Source organism: Micromys minutus, assembly GCF_963924665.1.
Source record: "Micromys minutus genome assembly, chromosome: 15".
NCBI classification, from domain to species: Eukaryota; Metazoa; Chordata; class Mammalia; order Rodentia; family Muridae; genus Micromys; species Micromys minutus.
In genome coordinates this window covers 14035324-14050351 of record NC_137984.1, presented here as the reverse complement: position 1 = coordinate 14050351, position 15028 = coordinate 14035324, and the positions used below count along the sequence as shown (strand labels likewise).

The 15028-nt window shown below is 50.5% G+C and overlaps 1 protein-coding gene across 1 annotated transcript in view; it reads left to right on the top strand.

Annotated features, from left to right (window-relative positions):
• Positions 1 to 4511: 4511 nt before the first annotated feature.
• The window catches only part of ZNF704 (zinc finger protein 704), a gene marked incomplete at both ends in the record, with an annotated part of 155148 nt that continues 144631 nt past the window's right edge, over positions 4512 to 15028 (top strand). Inside the window, one exon of the mRNA XM_080929322.1 lies at positions 4512 to 4961. Within this exon, the coding sequence (XP_080785448.1) occupies positions 4512 to 4961 (450 nt within the window). The remainder of the gene's footprint in view (positions 4962 to 15028) is intronic.

Below are 15028 nucleotides of genomic sequence, written 5' to 3'. Positions count from 1 at the left end.
CACACTTCTTGCTTTCTTTTGTTGTATACTCGAAGTGATGTGTAGAAAGATTTCCCTCTGTAGGCCAGCAGGCTGGTCTTGAACTTGCTCTGAGCTACTGTAGCCTTTGTGGACCACCAGGCCTGGACCCAATCTCTGTGTGTTAAAGTCCTCCCACTACACTCCCTTCCGCCATTTCTCTAGCACTCAATACGCCTCTCAGCCGTGTTCACGTGTATTTCCCGATTGTTCTCTATGTCTCTCCAACCAGGGCTCAGCAGCTCACAGTGCACTCCAATCTAAGAGCCAGGCCTGGGGCTGGGAGGAAAAGCTGGCCTTTCAAGCAGGAGGTTCTGACTTTGATCCCATAACCCTGAGGGGAAAGGTAGGTGTGGGTGAGGGAGACAGGTTTTTAGGTAAAGGTGCTATCTGAGCAAGCCTGAGCCTCCAAGTCCCATCCCAGGGACCCGTGGCATGCACAGAAAAGCAGGATGTGGGTTTTCTTCTAAACGGATTGCACAAGACTCTAAAAATGATAGTATATGTTAACTCATTTAGCCACAAAATAAGAGTCCTTTGAGAATCACATGCAAGGTATTTTGATAATCTTCACCTTTAACTCTTCCCCCAGATGCCTTCCAGATCTACCCACCTCTTAATCCCCCAACTTTGTGACCTGTTATCTCTCTAATGTAATAACCCATCAACTCCAGTTTTTGCTGTGCATATACTTACTCCTGGGTGTGGGGCTATCCCCTAGAGTGTAGCTGACCTCTCAGGAGTCACATCATTAAAGACAACTGCCCTTTCCTCCATTAGAAGCTCTTGTCTGCCCATAGCTTCTCAGGGCTGGGAACTCCTGACTCAGTGGAGTTAGTATTTCCTGCTCCCGTAAGTAACCCCTCACCCATATTCCTGTAAGTAACCCCAATAAGACTCATTCACTAAGTACACCAGGTCGGACTTGGGTGGTATCTGCACTTTAGCCTGTCATGGGCTCCCTGTCTGGGATGAGTTGATAAGTGTGCTTTGTTTTCCCAGGGAAAGTTTTGTCACCCGACACAGACGTTGAACCAAAGCACAGTCTCACTAAAGCCCCTTTGGGGGAACCAGCGACTTTATTGGCTTATTTAAAACATGAGGGAGGAGGTACGGGAACATGGGTGAGCCCAAAGCATTTGAACCGGCAGAAAGTCTTACTCCAGCATGGATAATGATTTACCCAAAGCTGCATGCATGGGGTCTCCCCTTCAGCTACCCCTCCACAGTCTGTGACCTGGCTTCTCCGCTGGGACAGAGCCACGTGTAATGAGGGCAAAATTTCATACAAGTGGCTGGTAGATCTCGGGAACAGTCTGAGTCTCCGGTGAGAGGCTTGGTACCCACCCACTCCTAAGGACAGCCAGCCAGGCTGTTGTCCTGTTTCATTGCTGTTCTGATGACCATGACAGCAGCTATGTTAGTCCACCAGATCTCTAGTGCATAGCTGCCACAGTCCTTGAGCTACCTGCCCACCCTAGCCAGAGGCCTATAAACTTAGCTGCCTCTCACCAAATCATCTCCCAAAGCCAACCAAGCTGCCTTCTTTAATTGTGCAGCTTGGCTCCTTGCCTGCGGCTACTCTCTGTAGCACCCACTGAAACAATTCACTTGCTTCTGGGAGGGACTCACACACCTCTACTAAATTGGAGACACACCCTCACGTTAGAATGCTCCAATTACAACGTTTGCCCGTTCTAATTTCCTGAGCAGGATATTTACAGATGAAGAGTTTGCTGGTCTAAGTGCCGTTTGAGGAGATATCTATGGGGTGGTATCTGGAGTGGGGCTGGGGAAAGTGAGGAGGTGTACACATCTCTTCAGAGCGTAGGTACTTCCACCTTTCCTGCCACAGGGCTTCATCAGAGCTCTGGGAAGTGGAAGGAAGGGCTTCGAGGAAAGGCTTTTGAAAAAGAACAATGGCCAGGACCTGTGGGTTGGTGCCTCAAAGGAAATGAGAATACGAAGACTTCAAAACTCACCACTACTTTTGGGTGTGATTACTTAAAAACAGGCATTTTCTGGACAGTTATCAGTTCCTGGGAGGTCAAAGCTCATTTTAGAATCCTTCTCCACATCCCGATTCAGCCGTTCGTAGGCACCCCGAATAAACATTTAACGAGACCTGTCACGTGTCTAGCAAGCCGTGTGATGTTCAATCTCCAACAACAACAGGCAGATCTTGAGGACACCTTTCTTTAAACTGATTTTATTGGATATATTTTATTTACATTCCAAATGTTATCACCTTTCCTGGATTCTCCTCCATATCCCCTATTGCATCCCCTCCCCCTGCTTCTATGAGGGTGTTCACTCACCCACCCCCTCCTGCCTTTCCACCCTGACATTCCCCTACACTGGGGCATGGAGCCTTGGCAGGACCAAGGGCTTCTTCTCCCATTGATGCCCAACAAGGCCATCCTCTGCTACATGTGCAGCTGGAGCCATGGGTCCATCCATGTGTTCTCTTTGGATAGTGGTTTAATCTCTGGGAGCTCTGATTGGTTAATATTGGTGTTCTTATGGGCTTGCAAACCCCTTTAGCTCCTTCAATTCTTTCTCTAACTCCTCCATTAAGGACCCTCTTCTCAGTTCAATGGTTGGCTGTGAGCATCTCCCTCTGTATTTGTCATGCTCTGGCAGCTATATCAGGCTCCTGTCAGCATGCACTTCTGGGCATCAGCAATATTGTCTGGGTTTGGTGGTTGTATATGGGCTGGCTCCCCAGGTGGGGCAGTCTCTGGATGGCCTTTCCTTCAGTTTCTGCTCCAGACTTTGTCTTCATATTTCCTCCTGAGAATATTTTTGTTCCCCCATCTAAGAAGGTCTGAAGTATCCACACTTTGGTCATCCTTCTTCTTGAGTTTCATGTGGTCTGAGACTTGTATCTTGGGTATTCTGAACTTTTGGATTAATATTCCCTTATCACTGAGTGCATACCATGTGAGTTCTTTTGTGACTGGGTTACCTCTCTCAAGAATGATATTTTCTAGATCCATCCATTTGCCTAAGAATTTCATGAACTCATTGTTTTTAACAGAGTAGTACTCCATTGTGTAAATGTACCACATTTTCTATATCTATTCCTCTGTTGAATTCTTCTTGTTTTTTTCTAGCTTTTGACTATTATAAAAAAAAAAGGCTGCTATGAACATGGGTGGAGCATGTGTCCTTGTTGTATGTTAGAGCATCTTTTGGCTATATGCCCTGCAGTGGTATTTCTGTGTCCTCAGGTAGTACTATGTCCAATTTTCTGAGGAAGTGCCAGACTGATTTTCAGAGAGCTTGTACCAGCTTACAATCCTGCAGACACCTTTCTTTCTTTTCTTTTTCTTTAACTCAATAGCTGATGAATACAGCCCTCCCAGCCCTAGCCCAAACCAGTAGGATTTAGGGGCATGATTTAGATGCAAAATGTCTGGTTTACTACAGCCTAAGGGAGGGCCTCTGAAAGCGGCAGCCATTCGTTCCATAGCGAACTGGCCTTCTGCTAGCTCTTACATCATATAAAACAATGAAATAACAATCCTGACCACCTGGCGTGTTGCTCCTTCTAGGGTGGCACAATGCCCGTAGACCAAATCAAGAGCAGAAGGGTTTTGGATTTTGGCCAGTATCACCAGGTAAGGTCCTCGGGTGGAAACTGGAAGAAAAATATTGGAGGGCTGAACTTGCACAGAGCAGAGAACAGGAGGCAAGGCCTACAACCTAGTGCTCAAAGGAGCCTGGTAGAGAGGGTCATGAAAATGTTGCAGGAATCTCAGTGACTGAGGACTCAGGTTGGGAACTGACCCCAAACCTCGGATTGGCACACCTGGTGCTCCACTTGTGCACCAGAGTGGTCGCGATCCAAGAACTACTCTGAACTAATCTCTTATCTGAGCAAATCTGAGCAAACACCTTCTCGCTGGCCAAACCTATGCTCTTCCCACCAGAGGGAGACGTGGACCCAGGGGCAATGGTGGCCCCAGTGTCCCGGCCAACTGCTAGGAAGCCGGCAGATTTTTCAGAGAGCGCGGGTCTGCGAAATAAATCCAGTCCGGGTTTTGTCTGAACGGGAGCCCGGGAAGGCTGAGAGGACTGGGGAGGAGGGGGGGAGGCGGCGAAGACACGACACAAACAGCTCGCGCCCAGGACACCGCGGTAGGCCCTGAGCGCGCGGGCGCAGGGCCCGGAGAGGCGCGCGCCGGCCCGGCCGCCGGCCGCATGGAGCGCAGCGCAGCCCGCGGCTCCCGGGCGGCGCAGGCGGAGGCAGCGGCAGCGGCAGCGGCGCGCTCGCTCACACCCACCCCCGCCCGCGGCCGGCGCGCCGCCCCGCCGTAGCAGCCGGCGTCCCCGCGGGCCGGGCCAGCGAAGGCGGCGTCCGCGCGTCTGCCAGCCAGCGGCCGCGGCCAGCCCGGGAGGCGGCCCCGCAGCCCCGCAGCCCCGCGTCCCTGGGCCCAGCCGCAGCCCGCGAGGAGCCCGGCGCCCCGGCCCGCAAGCCCGGCGCAGGCATGCAGGCCAGGCGCCTGGCCAAGCGCCCCAGCCTGGGCGGCCGCCGCGGGGGCGCTGCGCCCGCTCCAGCCCCCGAGGCCGCCGCTCTGGGGCTCCCGCCCCCCGGCCCCAACCCGGTCGCTGCACCGGGAAGCTGGAGGCCGCCGCTGCCGCCGCCGCGCGGGACCGGTCCCCCGCGCGCTGCCGCCGCCTCGTCGCCGGTCCTGCTGCTGCTGGGCGAGGAGGACGAGGACGAGGAGGGCGCGGGCCGGAGGCGCAGGACGCGCGGGCGGGTAGCGGAGAAGCCCCGAGGGGGCGCGGAGGAAGAGGACGACGACGAGGAAGAGGACGAAGAGGTGGTCGTCGAGGTGGTGGACGGTGACGATGACGACGAGGACGCCGAGGAGCGCTTCGTGCCCCTCGGACCTGGCCGTGCGCTTCCCAAGGGCCCGGCCCGGGGCGCCGTGAAGGTGCGTGTGAGGCGCCGGGGTTCGGGGTGTGTGTGGGGGTGCGCAGCGGGCTCGGCGGGGCGCCCGAGTGCCCGGCAGGCCGAGCTGAGCGGCTCGGGCCGGGAGGGGTGTGTCAGGCGGCCCTGGGCAGCGCGCGGAACTGCAGCTCAGCGGCGCCCGGCGGCCTGTGGTTGCTCAGAGGCCGGGTGGATGCGTGTTCCCGCGTGCCGGTAGGGAAGGAAGGAGGGAACGCTTCTCCCGGGCAGGGTGGGGGAAACTTGGGTGCTGGACAAGGTCGGAGCCCCGATCGGCAAGGCATTGACGTTTTATTCTGCTCCGGGGACGCAGGAGTCTTACTTCCCTCGTTCAAGCTTCTGGAAACTAGCCAGCAACCTGCAACACCTCCCTTCACCTGAGAACAGTTCTTGGTCGGGTTCCGTCACAGGCACTTGTGAAGGGGTCAGGAAGGAGCCTGTGCAGCAAAAGCAACAGCCAAGACCTTGGCTTCCGCGTGCTTTTTGCTGCACCCCCCCACCCCAACCCGCGCTTTTCCTCGCCCTCCTTAAACGGGATATCCTAAGCACTTTGCCTCCACCCCCCCCCATTAAGATTACAAATAAGGAAAGAGGAAAACGGGAAAGGTGTTTGTGTTGGAGGGAGGGAGAGGGGTGGCGTTTAAAATGAATGTGACTTTCAGCTGAGAATTCTCACCAAGTCCCCATCCGCGCTAAAGCAAACAGCGATCTTTCCGTTTTTGTATCTTCAGGAGATAAAGGGTTTATTATTACACAACTGACTGGCTGAGCTTCCAAGCGCGCTATTGGACAAAGCAAACTGCGTTGAGGTTCCTGCACGGTGTATGTTGCTAAGAAGTTTTGAGGGCAGCAAGTGGCGAGCGAGAGTGGTTTTCCCTCCAGTGTTTCTTAAGACGGCAGGGTAGCCAAGAATTCTTGGAGTGCTCAGAAGAAAATGCATACAAACGGGTGAATTTGATAGAGGTGGTAGTTGTTCAATCTCTCCGTGCCCGCTCTTAAAAGTGTCTGGAAGCTTGAAATTATGTTTACGAAGAAAAGTTAAACAGCAGTTAGGGTAGGCCCGCAATGGATGTGGGGACGTGTTTCTTTCCTAGACCACCCTGAAGTACCGACTGGCTCCCAGTGTGAGAAGGCTTGAGCAAATGGTCTTTTGGGTGATTGTTTTTGACAGCTGCTTGTTGGAATCCGGACTGTGCCTCCACTCATTACTGCTGCCTGCTGAAAAGCCTGCTTTGTGTTCAACAGGATATAGCCGGATTTGAATTAAGTTCCATAGCGTCCGTGACACTGCCTAAGACACAGTGCCCCCCCCCAGCCGTGTTTTTCAAACACACTCATAGTGTGTCTGGGAGGTTTGAACGGTGATTATACAGATTGAGATAGAAAATTAATGAAAGTTAATGTTATGGCCCGTGATCCACCCGGGGCCGAGTGTAGGAAAGAAATCTGTTCTTTAAACTCAGAGTATCTAGGGTGTGATTGTTAGCATTAGCAGAAAAGATTTTTCACATCTCCACATAAATTCAATTTTTTTTCCAGATTTCTAACACATTGCTTTGCCCACAACTTTTATAGCACATTGCTTACAACTTCTTAGAAGTTGCACGCTGAATATACTGTGGTATAATTTAATCTTCTTTTTTCTTCACTTCAGAGATAGCCTGATACTGCATCCGGAGAGTTACATTTTTTTTAATGGAACATTACAAATAAACGTACATTTCTATATGATCACGTGTTTGAGAGCGGACCTTTTGCCTGGTGCTAGCCTGGAACACAGTAGGGTGTGACTTTAGAATTCTTGCACATAATGCACCGTGTCGGAGCAGCTGACACATGCATTGGTATGACCCCTCCCCCCTGAGTGGATCCAGTGACCACACCAGCAGAGTTAGTTAGAGTGCAGAGAAGGAGGGGCAGGCATCAGTGGCTGGATCAGCAGGTGACAGGACAGAGGCTCTTCTGTCTCAAGAGTCCCGAAGATTATCAGTGAGCCTTTCTGTAAAAAATATTAAAATCATTGTGTATGTGCGTGGGTGCATGCATGTGTGTGCGCTCGAGCATTCGGGAGCCATGGGACACTCAGGGAAGTTGGAGGAGAACTTTGTATAGAGTCTGTTCTTTACATCGGTCTTTCTGTTTTCCAGAGTTCAAGCTTAGGTTGTCATGCAAGATTAATTAATTAATGAATTAATTAATCTTTAAAATACACCAGAAGAGGGCATCAGATCTCATTACAGATGGTTGCAAGCCACCATGTGGTTGCTGGGATTTGAACTCAGGACCTCTGGAAGAGCAGCCAGTGCTCTTAACCGATGAGCCATCTCTTCAGCCCTGGTTGTCATGCTTGCATGGCAAGTGTCCCCACCTTCTAGAACATCTCAGCTGGTCCTATTTATGACCTTCAGAAAAATACCTCCGAGAGAGAATTCTGTTTCTCCTTTCCTGCATAACCGTGTTTGTCTGATCTAGGAGCTGTCACAGAAATTGTCATGGAGCTGGTGGGTGGGAAATGTGCTATGGGTGTATTGCTGTCCGAGTATCTGGGTGTGGAGGGCAGCCAGGGGTGGTGGTGACAGTGACAGCCAAGTCATTTTGAATCAGCCTGCTTCTTCTGCCCACTGCATCTGTCCTACAGATGTAGATAAGTGGACATGGTGCCTGAACTCGCTGTGGTGCTTGGATCAGGACTCAAGGAAATGGAAGCAAGGGAGTGGGGGACGGGAAAAATTACCCCAGGATTGCCTGGGGTAACACCAGGAGGGAAATGGTGCTGTTTTAGGTTCTAGAAAGAAAGAGAGGATTCTGGGGGTAGGGGGCGCCCTTCTTAGGAGGGGACATTTGATCTTCCAACCAGAGGTACTTTGCACTGGATCTTTCCAAGATCCAAAACAGGGAGTAGCAACTGACACTCTTGAGGTAAGAAACAGCACATGGCGGCGGCTGTGGCTGTGCCTGGTAAGGAAGGAGGTGGCTCAGAGGCAGGCCTGGGCCAGTAAAGAAAATGGAAGCCGTTAAAGAGAAAGTCTTTGGGAGGTTTTCATCAGGAAAGCCTGCCAGGTGGTTGGTATTTATCAAAGCCCATACTTCAGGGTGGGGGTGGGGGTGGGGCAGGTGGGGGGGGATGGGGATGGGGGGGTGATAGAGGCCAGAAGCAGGAGCATAGAAAGCAGTGGGGGTACTGTAGTAGATACAGTTCTCGGAGATGCGAGAGCAGCTGGCAAGAGGGGAGTTAGGACACATCGGACCACCTCAGGGTCCCCCGTAGAGCTCAAGGCCCAGGGATGGTTGAAGGCCCGGATGAAGGAAGTGAAGGAAGAGAGATTCAGAGGAGCTCCTTGCACAGAGGTGGCCCAATGTGCCAATTGCTGAGATTGGGGAAATGACCCGGCTGAGTGCTCTGTTTGAACACACTAGGAATGAGGTGATGGGAACTTTTACGTGGAGGTTGCTGGCAGGCTTGGTGTGCTTAGGGTGTGGATCGGAAAGGGGGAACTTGAAAATCACCAGCATGAAGTCGGAGGTCATACAGTAGGCTCAGAGGACAGCATCTTGGGCCAGGCTCTGAGGCCCAGTACCAACCAGTTCAGCGAGTTCTAGCGAAGATAGGGGAAGCAGTAACCAGTATGTACATAATGGGAAGTTCAGAAACCCAGAGAAGAATGAGGAGCAGGCTCGAGTACTTGCTGTTAATAGAAAGGGACATCCCTGCTAGATAATGGGGACTTAGTGCTGTTCTTTTTAACGTTCCTGTGTGTGCAGTACCTTGGAGACCTGAAGGTGTCAGCCCCGGATGACAGGCGTTGCAGGTGGTTGTGAGCCATCCTGTGGCTTTTGGGTATTGAGCCCAGGATTTCTGAAAGAGCAGCCAACGCTCTTAACCACTGAGCCATCTCTCCACCCACCTCACCCCTATTCTTGATAGAAGTCAGGTAGACGAACTGTGAAGTAAAGGTGAGGTTGTTAGCGTTTGCCATTAGAACTCTTTTTGGTAAGTTTTGGTAAGGAAGGAGAAGGGTCTGTTTTGTTTTTTCTAGGTGAAATGAAGTGAGCTTTGGAATAGTGACCCCCCCCCCCCATATGAGAGGCCCTTTCTGAAAGAGGTCACAGCTTTTAGTTTTTGGTTACTTTGTAACAAACTACCAGTCTTTTCCTCCCTCTGAGACAGCAAAGTCTTCTAGGAGTTAAGAGTCCGGTTTTAGCCTGAACTTTTGTCAGTTGCTAAGTCTCATAAAGCCAAGGGTCAGATGGGTTGATTTCTCATCTGGAATTTGGCCAAGAAAGAATTCTCTTCTAGGTTCAAAATGTGAGTGGGCAGAAATTCATTTTCCTGATTCTGAAAGATGGAGGACCCCAGCTTCTTAATGACTGCATCTCCTGAGTGCTCCATTACTCTTGGAGTTCCTTTTTCCAGGTCCCCACTTCCTATAGTTGTTCATCATGGGGGGCGGCGCCCCGCTTGCTTTATCAAACAAGCAAGGAGAATCTTGGGGCCACTTGTTGAGCAGGGCTATCTTTGTTGGGCAGAAGTGAACTCCATTGCCTTTGTCCTGTCATAGTTAGAAACAAGGTTACATGTTCCACCCGGTCTGAAAGGCAGCGGTTGTTATAAGGAGAAAGTGCAAGAGGACATGAGGATCACTGGGCATCTCTGGGTACCCTGGGAAAGGGACAGAGAGAAGAGGAGGTCACTGCATAGGCAAAGTCCTATAGCGCCTGGAACCCAGGTGGAAGGAGGCTGCTGCCCTTTGAACTCTTCTCCCAAGGAAAAGGTAGAGAAGGTGGAGAAAGGGAGTGCAGCTGAGGTCCGTCTTCTGTCCATGATGTCAGGTGACTCAGTGCATGCCCAGCAGCTTCTGTTCTCCCATGCGGCAGAAGAGCAGGAGTGTGTGAGGGTGATGTGTGCTGGCAGGTCGGAAACCTGCCTGAAAGCATGGAGCAGGAAAGCCAGCGTGCTGGGGGGGCAGTGGAGTTGCCAGACCATAGCGAGAGCCCGTCTGGGGTCTGTGGTTCTATGTGTACAGAGCAAGAAGCCTGCCTGGGCGTTCGGTTTCCCCAGCTCCGCGTCTCCTGCACAGAGTGATAATCATAACAGGCATCCCGGCTAACACATGTGGCGTGATCTCCACAGCCGGTGCAGTTGCGAGGTGCAGACTTGTTTTAATCTTTACACGGTCCCCATAGCGATCCATGGCACGCGCATTACATGTTACCAATAAGGGACGGACAGATAAGGTGCACTGCTGGTCCCTGGCAGACCAGGGACCGGAGGAGTCCTGGCCAGTGTCCCTGCTGAGCTGCCTGTGGGGAAGGAGAAGCAGGATTAAGCAGGGTTGGGTTTCTGTGTAATGGAAAGAAGGGGAGGGACTGGTTCTTGCTGGTGCTGCCTGGGCTCAGGCTGCCTGGAGGGAACAAGAGATCCAGATTAATGAGGAGGAGTAAAAAAAGTTGTGGGGGAAACAGAGGTTAAATCCATAAAGCCGCGGCAGTGGGTTCCGACATTATGAGTGTTCACTGCATCCACTTGAGACAAGAGTTCATCTGAGGAGAACTTCTTGAGAATGGAAGGCTTAAGCTAGTGGGACCCCCAGGTCTCTAGCTGAGGGTACCAATTTATGCACTAGCCTACTTCAAGATAGATGGTTGGAAATAAAGGCCTGGCTTTGCACCCATAGCCCAGGCTTTTGATCACACCCCTTCCCTGTGGTCTGCCTGGACCTGGTGTTTCTAGGTTCTTAGCATCACATTCAAATAACTGAAGAAATGCACATAAACAGTAAAGGAGCAAGAAGTCATATTTAATTTATTTAAAAAAGTATTATGGTGTGTAATAGCACGCGAACACGCTACTGTGTATACTTGTGGAACTGTGCATATTTGTGGAAGTCGGAGAACAACTTTGGGGAGCCAGTGCTCTCTGCTTTGCTGTGTTTCTTGTCTGTGTGATACTGTGTCCCTGGGCTAGCTGGCCTGTTGGCTTATAGGAGATTCTCTTGTCTTTCTTTGCCTTTTGTCTTGTAATAAGCATGTTACATCCACCATATTTATTTATTAAGTTTTTATAACCTTGATCCTGAGTATCAAACTCTGGCTTTTAGGCTTCTGCCCAAATTCTTTGACCCACTGAACCTTCTTACCATCCCAGTATGTTTTACTTAAGAGAGCGCACGGATTCACTACAAGGAGTCATGGGCTCTTCCAGCTGGAGTGGCCAAGAGGAGTAGTTATTGTCTGGGCTTCCTTTACGTGCTCTAGCTTGCTAAGGGCAGTAGTGTGGGTGATTTCTGTTGTGATTGACAGGCTTGAGATAAGAAATCTTTCTTACATCCTTTCTCATAATGCATATGCACACATAAGGTGGGAAAAATAGATTTCCCCGATAAAAGTTAACTTGGGGGGATATAGTTTGCCTGGCTGTACATGGATTCCAAACTGGTTCAAACTGGACTGGACCCCTGCCCAGAATTTCCATTCATATACTAGGGTATTTTTGAATGGAGACTAAGCCCAAAAGGGGGATTACCAAGGACTTGCTAAGGACAGGGAGATCTATTCCATTTTTTTTTCCAGTCAGAAATCAGGGTGTGTGTGCGCAGTGTAGGAGGGTTCCTGTTGCTGACTGTGTTGCTAGTATAGGTGTGTGGATCTGGTTTCAGCGGAGGGATTCCAGCTTCCTACACTCTGAAACCTCCTAATGTGCATCTGGGAACTGCATGACTATTTTGTGCCAGATAGTGGAGAAATCAATGCTACTTAAGTATCTGTGTGTGGTCCTCTAGTACTGTGGTACCCCTCCCCCAGCTTAGTCCTTCACTGAAACAAGGAGAGAAACTTTGTGTTTCAGTGTTTTCGATTTCCCACTGGAATTTCCACATTCCCTCCCATACCTGGAGCCCCCAACAATGCTCTGGAGAGAGTCCGGAAAAGTACTAAGTGACACAGTGAGTGTTTTACTAACAGACAGTAAAAGGGCAGTGTCAAACAGAGAAGGATTTAATAACGCCTCGATATTTGGCGCAGATAGAACAGCTGGGAGCTTCGATAACAAGGCCCCAGGATGGAGCCTTTTAATGCTGTGTAGAGAAGTTTAACCAAGCAGAACGCAGCAACCTAGAAAGATTGATAATCCCCTGATATGTTAAATTCAAGAGGAACCTGGGCACAAAAGATTGCTGCTAGTTCACCAAGATTTTCTGTATTGAAAAAGTGGGGAGAGAACGCTTTCAAATGAGCTAATGTATATTAGTGTTGCGTTCTCAGTGGTGGTAGTATTGGCTGGCCGTGGTATGTGGTTGTGTGCCAGCTCTCCAGGGGTGGTTAGCACATCTTGCAGCTTATCTCCTGACCATCAGATGACACAGGGGACCAGCCGTTGGCAGGGATCCTGTGTCCCACCCTTCTAGTTTTCTAACAAGCGTACGCTTTGCAAATTGTGTTGGCTCATGCAGAAAGTGTGTGCTAAAGATACTACACAAAGTTGTCATTCACAGACAGGTACACTGCTGGAGTTGGAAGGGATACTGGGATTATCTAGTAATCTAACTCCCCTGCCTTGTCTATGGGAAATACAGACCTTGCAAGGTCTGGCTTTTGATACAGTGCCTCATGCTGTCCACCCCTAGCCATTACCCTCCTTCTGGGATTGTTCCTTGTGCCCAGGGATGATCTTCACAACACTCTGTTGGAGTTGTGGATAGAAATGTCAGTTTTCCAAAGTAATCTATCAATGTTGCTCGTTAGCGTCAAACTTGGAAAAGCCAGGGCTGCCTGGTTTGCCATCAGTATGAAAGGTGGAGCTCTTTCTCTGTGAATCCTGCCCAGGCCTATTCTTGTCCCCTTAGAATGGTGACAAACAGAAAGCCCCTGTGAGCTGATGGCCGTGACGTTGTGCAGTGTGTGCATGGGTGCATGTGACCTTGTGTAGTGTGCACGGGTGCAGTGTGTGCCCGGCGAGCTTGCTCACAAAAGTAGTTACTAAGCCATGAACCCTGGGCTCCTCACCTTTGTTTAACACTTGACTGTGGCTGCATAGAGTGGCCCACACCTTGAGCATTAACAAAAAAAGGGGAAGCAACGCAATAACCCAGGCTCTCCTGAACCCTCTCACCTCATATTGGGGGCACCAGAATGAGCCACCGCCCCTGCACATGCCTTAACTTTTAAAACCCGGGGACTGGAATCAGGTAGTAGCTCATCTCAGCCAGACAAGCCTGTGTCCCGGGCCCTGGAGGACCTGAGGGAGGAGGAACGCCTGCCCGCCCTCTCTGCTCTGCTGACCTGCAACCTTAGAGCTTCAGATCTGTATGAACAGTCTGAGGCAGTGACAGTCTCGAGGCAGTGACACTGCTGTTTGCCTACGTCTTCAGCTGCTTCTGTAGTCTCATCCTAAGGTGGATACATGGTCTCTGTCTGGCTTTCTGAAGAATTTCACAGTACTTGAAAACTCATACAACCAGCCTTGTGGCTTAGCCAAATCTGGTTGTAAGTAAGGATGATTGCTGTGCCTCTGCTGTCCCTGATTGAGCCGCTCTCTAGTTAGGAGGTCCTTGGTGTACACTGGGGAATAGCGATGTGTAGGCTACCTCTGTGTCCAGGGATCCTGCCGTGCAACATGCCTACCGGGAGATCTTCGGGGAGGTGTGAAGTCCTCTGTTCTCTTCTAATAAGGTCATGACTAGTTCTTCCAACCCAACTTACTGACTCACAGCTTGGCGTGTAATTTTGATATATACCTTAAAACAATGGCAACCAAACAGTTTATGTAAAGAAAATTATATGGTCCGGCCAGGAGGTAATTCCTGGACTGAATTTGGCAGTAACCTCAGTCAGTGCTCTTTAGCGGGGGAAGAAGGAACAGAATCTAACTCTGAATGTGTGTTGTACAATTAGAGTGATTCAGTGTTTCCACTTCACTGAAGGTACTGTTTGGAAAACCATGTTAGAATCTGTGGGAAAAGATTTGATTGTAGAAGATGTGTTTGTGTTTATGTGTATGTGTGTATTCATGCATACGCACGTGCATGCATGTGTTCTGTCTGTGGAGGGTAATGGTCAGGTTAGGTGTGTTATTCACCATTGAGTTAATTAGCTTTAAAACGAATGCATTTATTGTGGGTTTATGTTTATTGTGCATTTTTGGGGGAAGTGCATGTATGTCTGTATACCACATAGAGGGTCTTAGTCCCCTCCAGGACTGAAGTGGCACCCTTTGTGAGCTGCCATCAGATGCGGGGAAACAAACCCAGGTTCTCTGCGAAGAGAACTGCTAAGGCATCTGTCTCCATCCCAGTTTTGAAACAAGGTATCTTACTGAAAGGAGTTCATTGAGTCAGCTAAACTGTCTGGCTAGTGAGCCCTAGAGATCCGCCCGTCTGCGCCTCCTCAGCCCTGATGTTACCTGTGAACTTCCCAGCAGGTCCAGGAGATCTGACACTACTGTAACTCCATGAGTGTGGAGAAGGGGCCTTCTGTGCTTGCCCCGTGAGGGCCTAGTTCCATGTGCTGTACCTGGAGACGTTCCTCCTTCCCCCATTTTCAAGGGCAGTACCGCCTCCACTTTAGGAGGACAGAGTAGCCAATCAAAATGAGTGAATGCCAGGTGTGACAGCATTTTAAACTTAGTCATCCTCTCCCCCTCCCCTCCCCTCCCCCTCCCCTTCTTTCCTGGCTTTTCTTTCTTTGTACAGACTGCACATCATAAAATTTTATCTGCTGAATCTTGCAGTCTGGATAATCATGCATCAAGTAGGACCTTCACTGTCCTTTCTTAGTAAGCCGTGGCAGGAGCAGGCTGAGTCCAGCCGAGGACCCTGCAGTACCCTCCCCTCACTGCCTGCTCTTTCTCTGTAAATGCAGAGCAGGCTCTGGCTTCAAGTCTTGCCTTTGCCACATGCTGCCGTGTGACATTACTTCTCTGTGGCTTCAGTGTTCTGTTTGAACCTTTGGGGCAACATAGCCCATCATTCGAAGTTGTTGTGGGATGTTGGCTCCCGAGACTGTGCTCTCGGGGCGTTTAAGTCACTCCCTCCTTCTGAGCTGTGCGGCAGTGAGCTT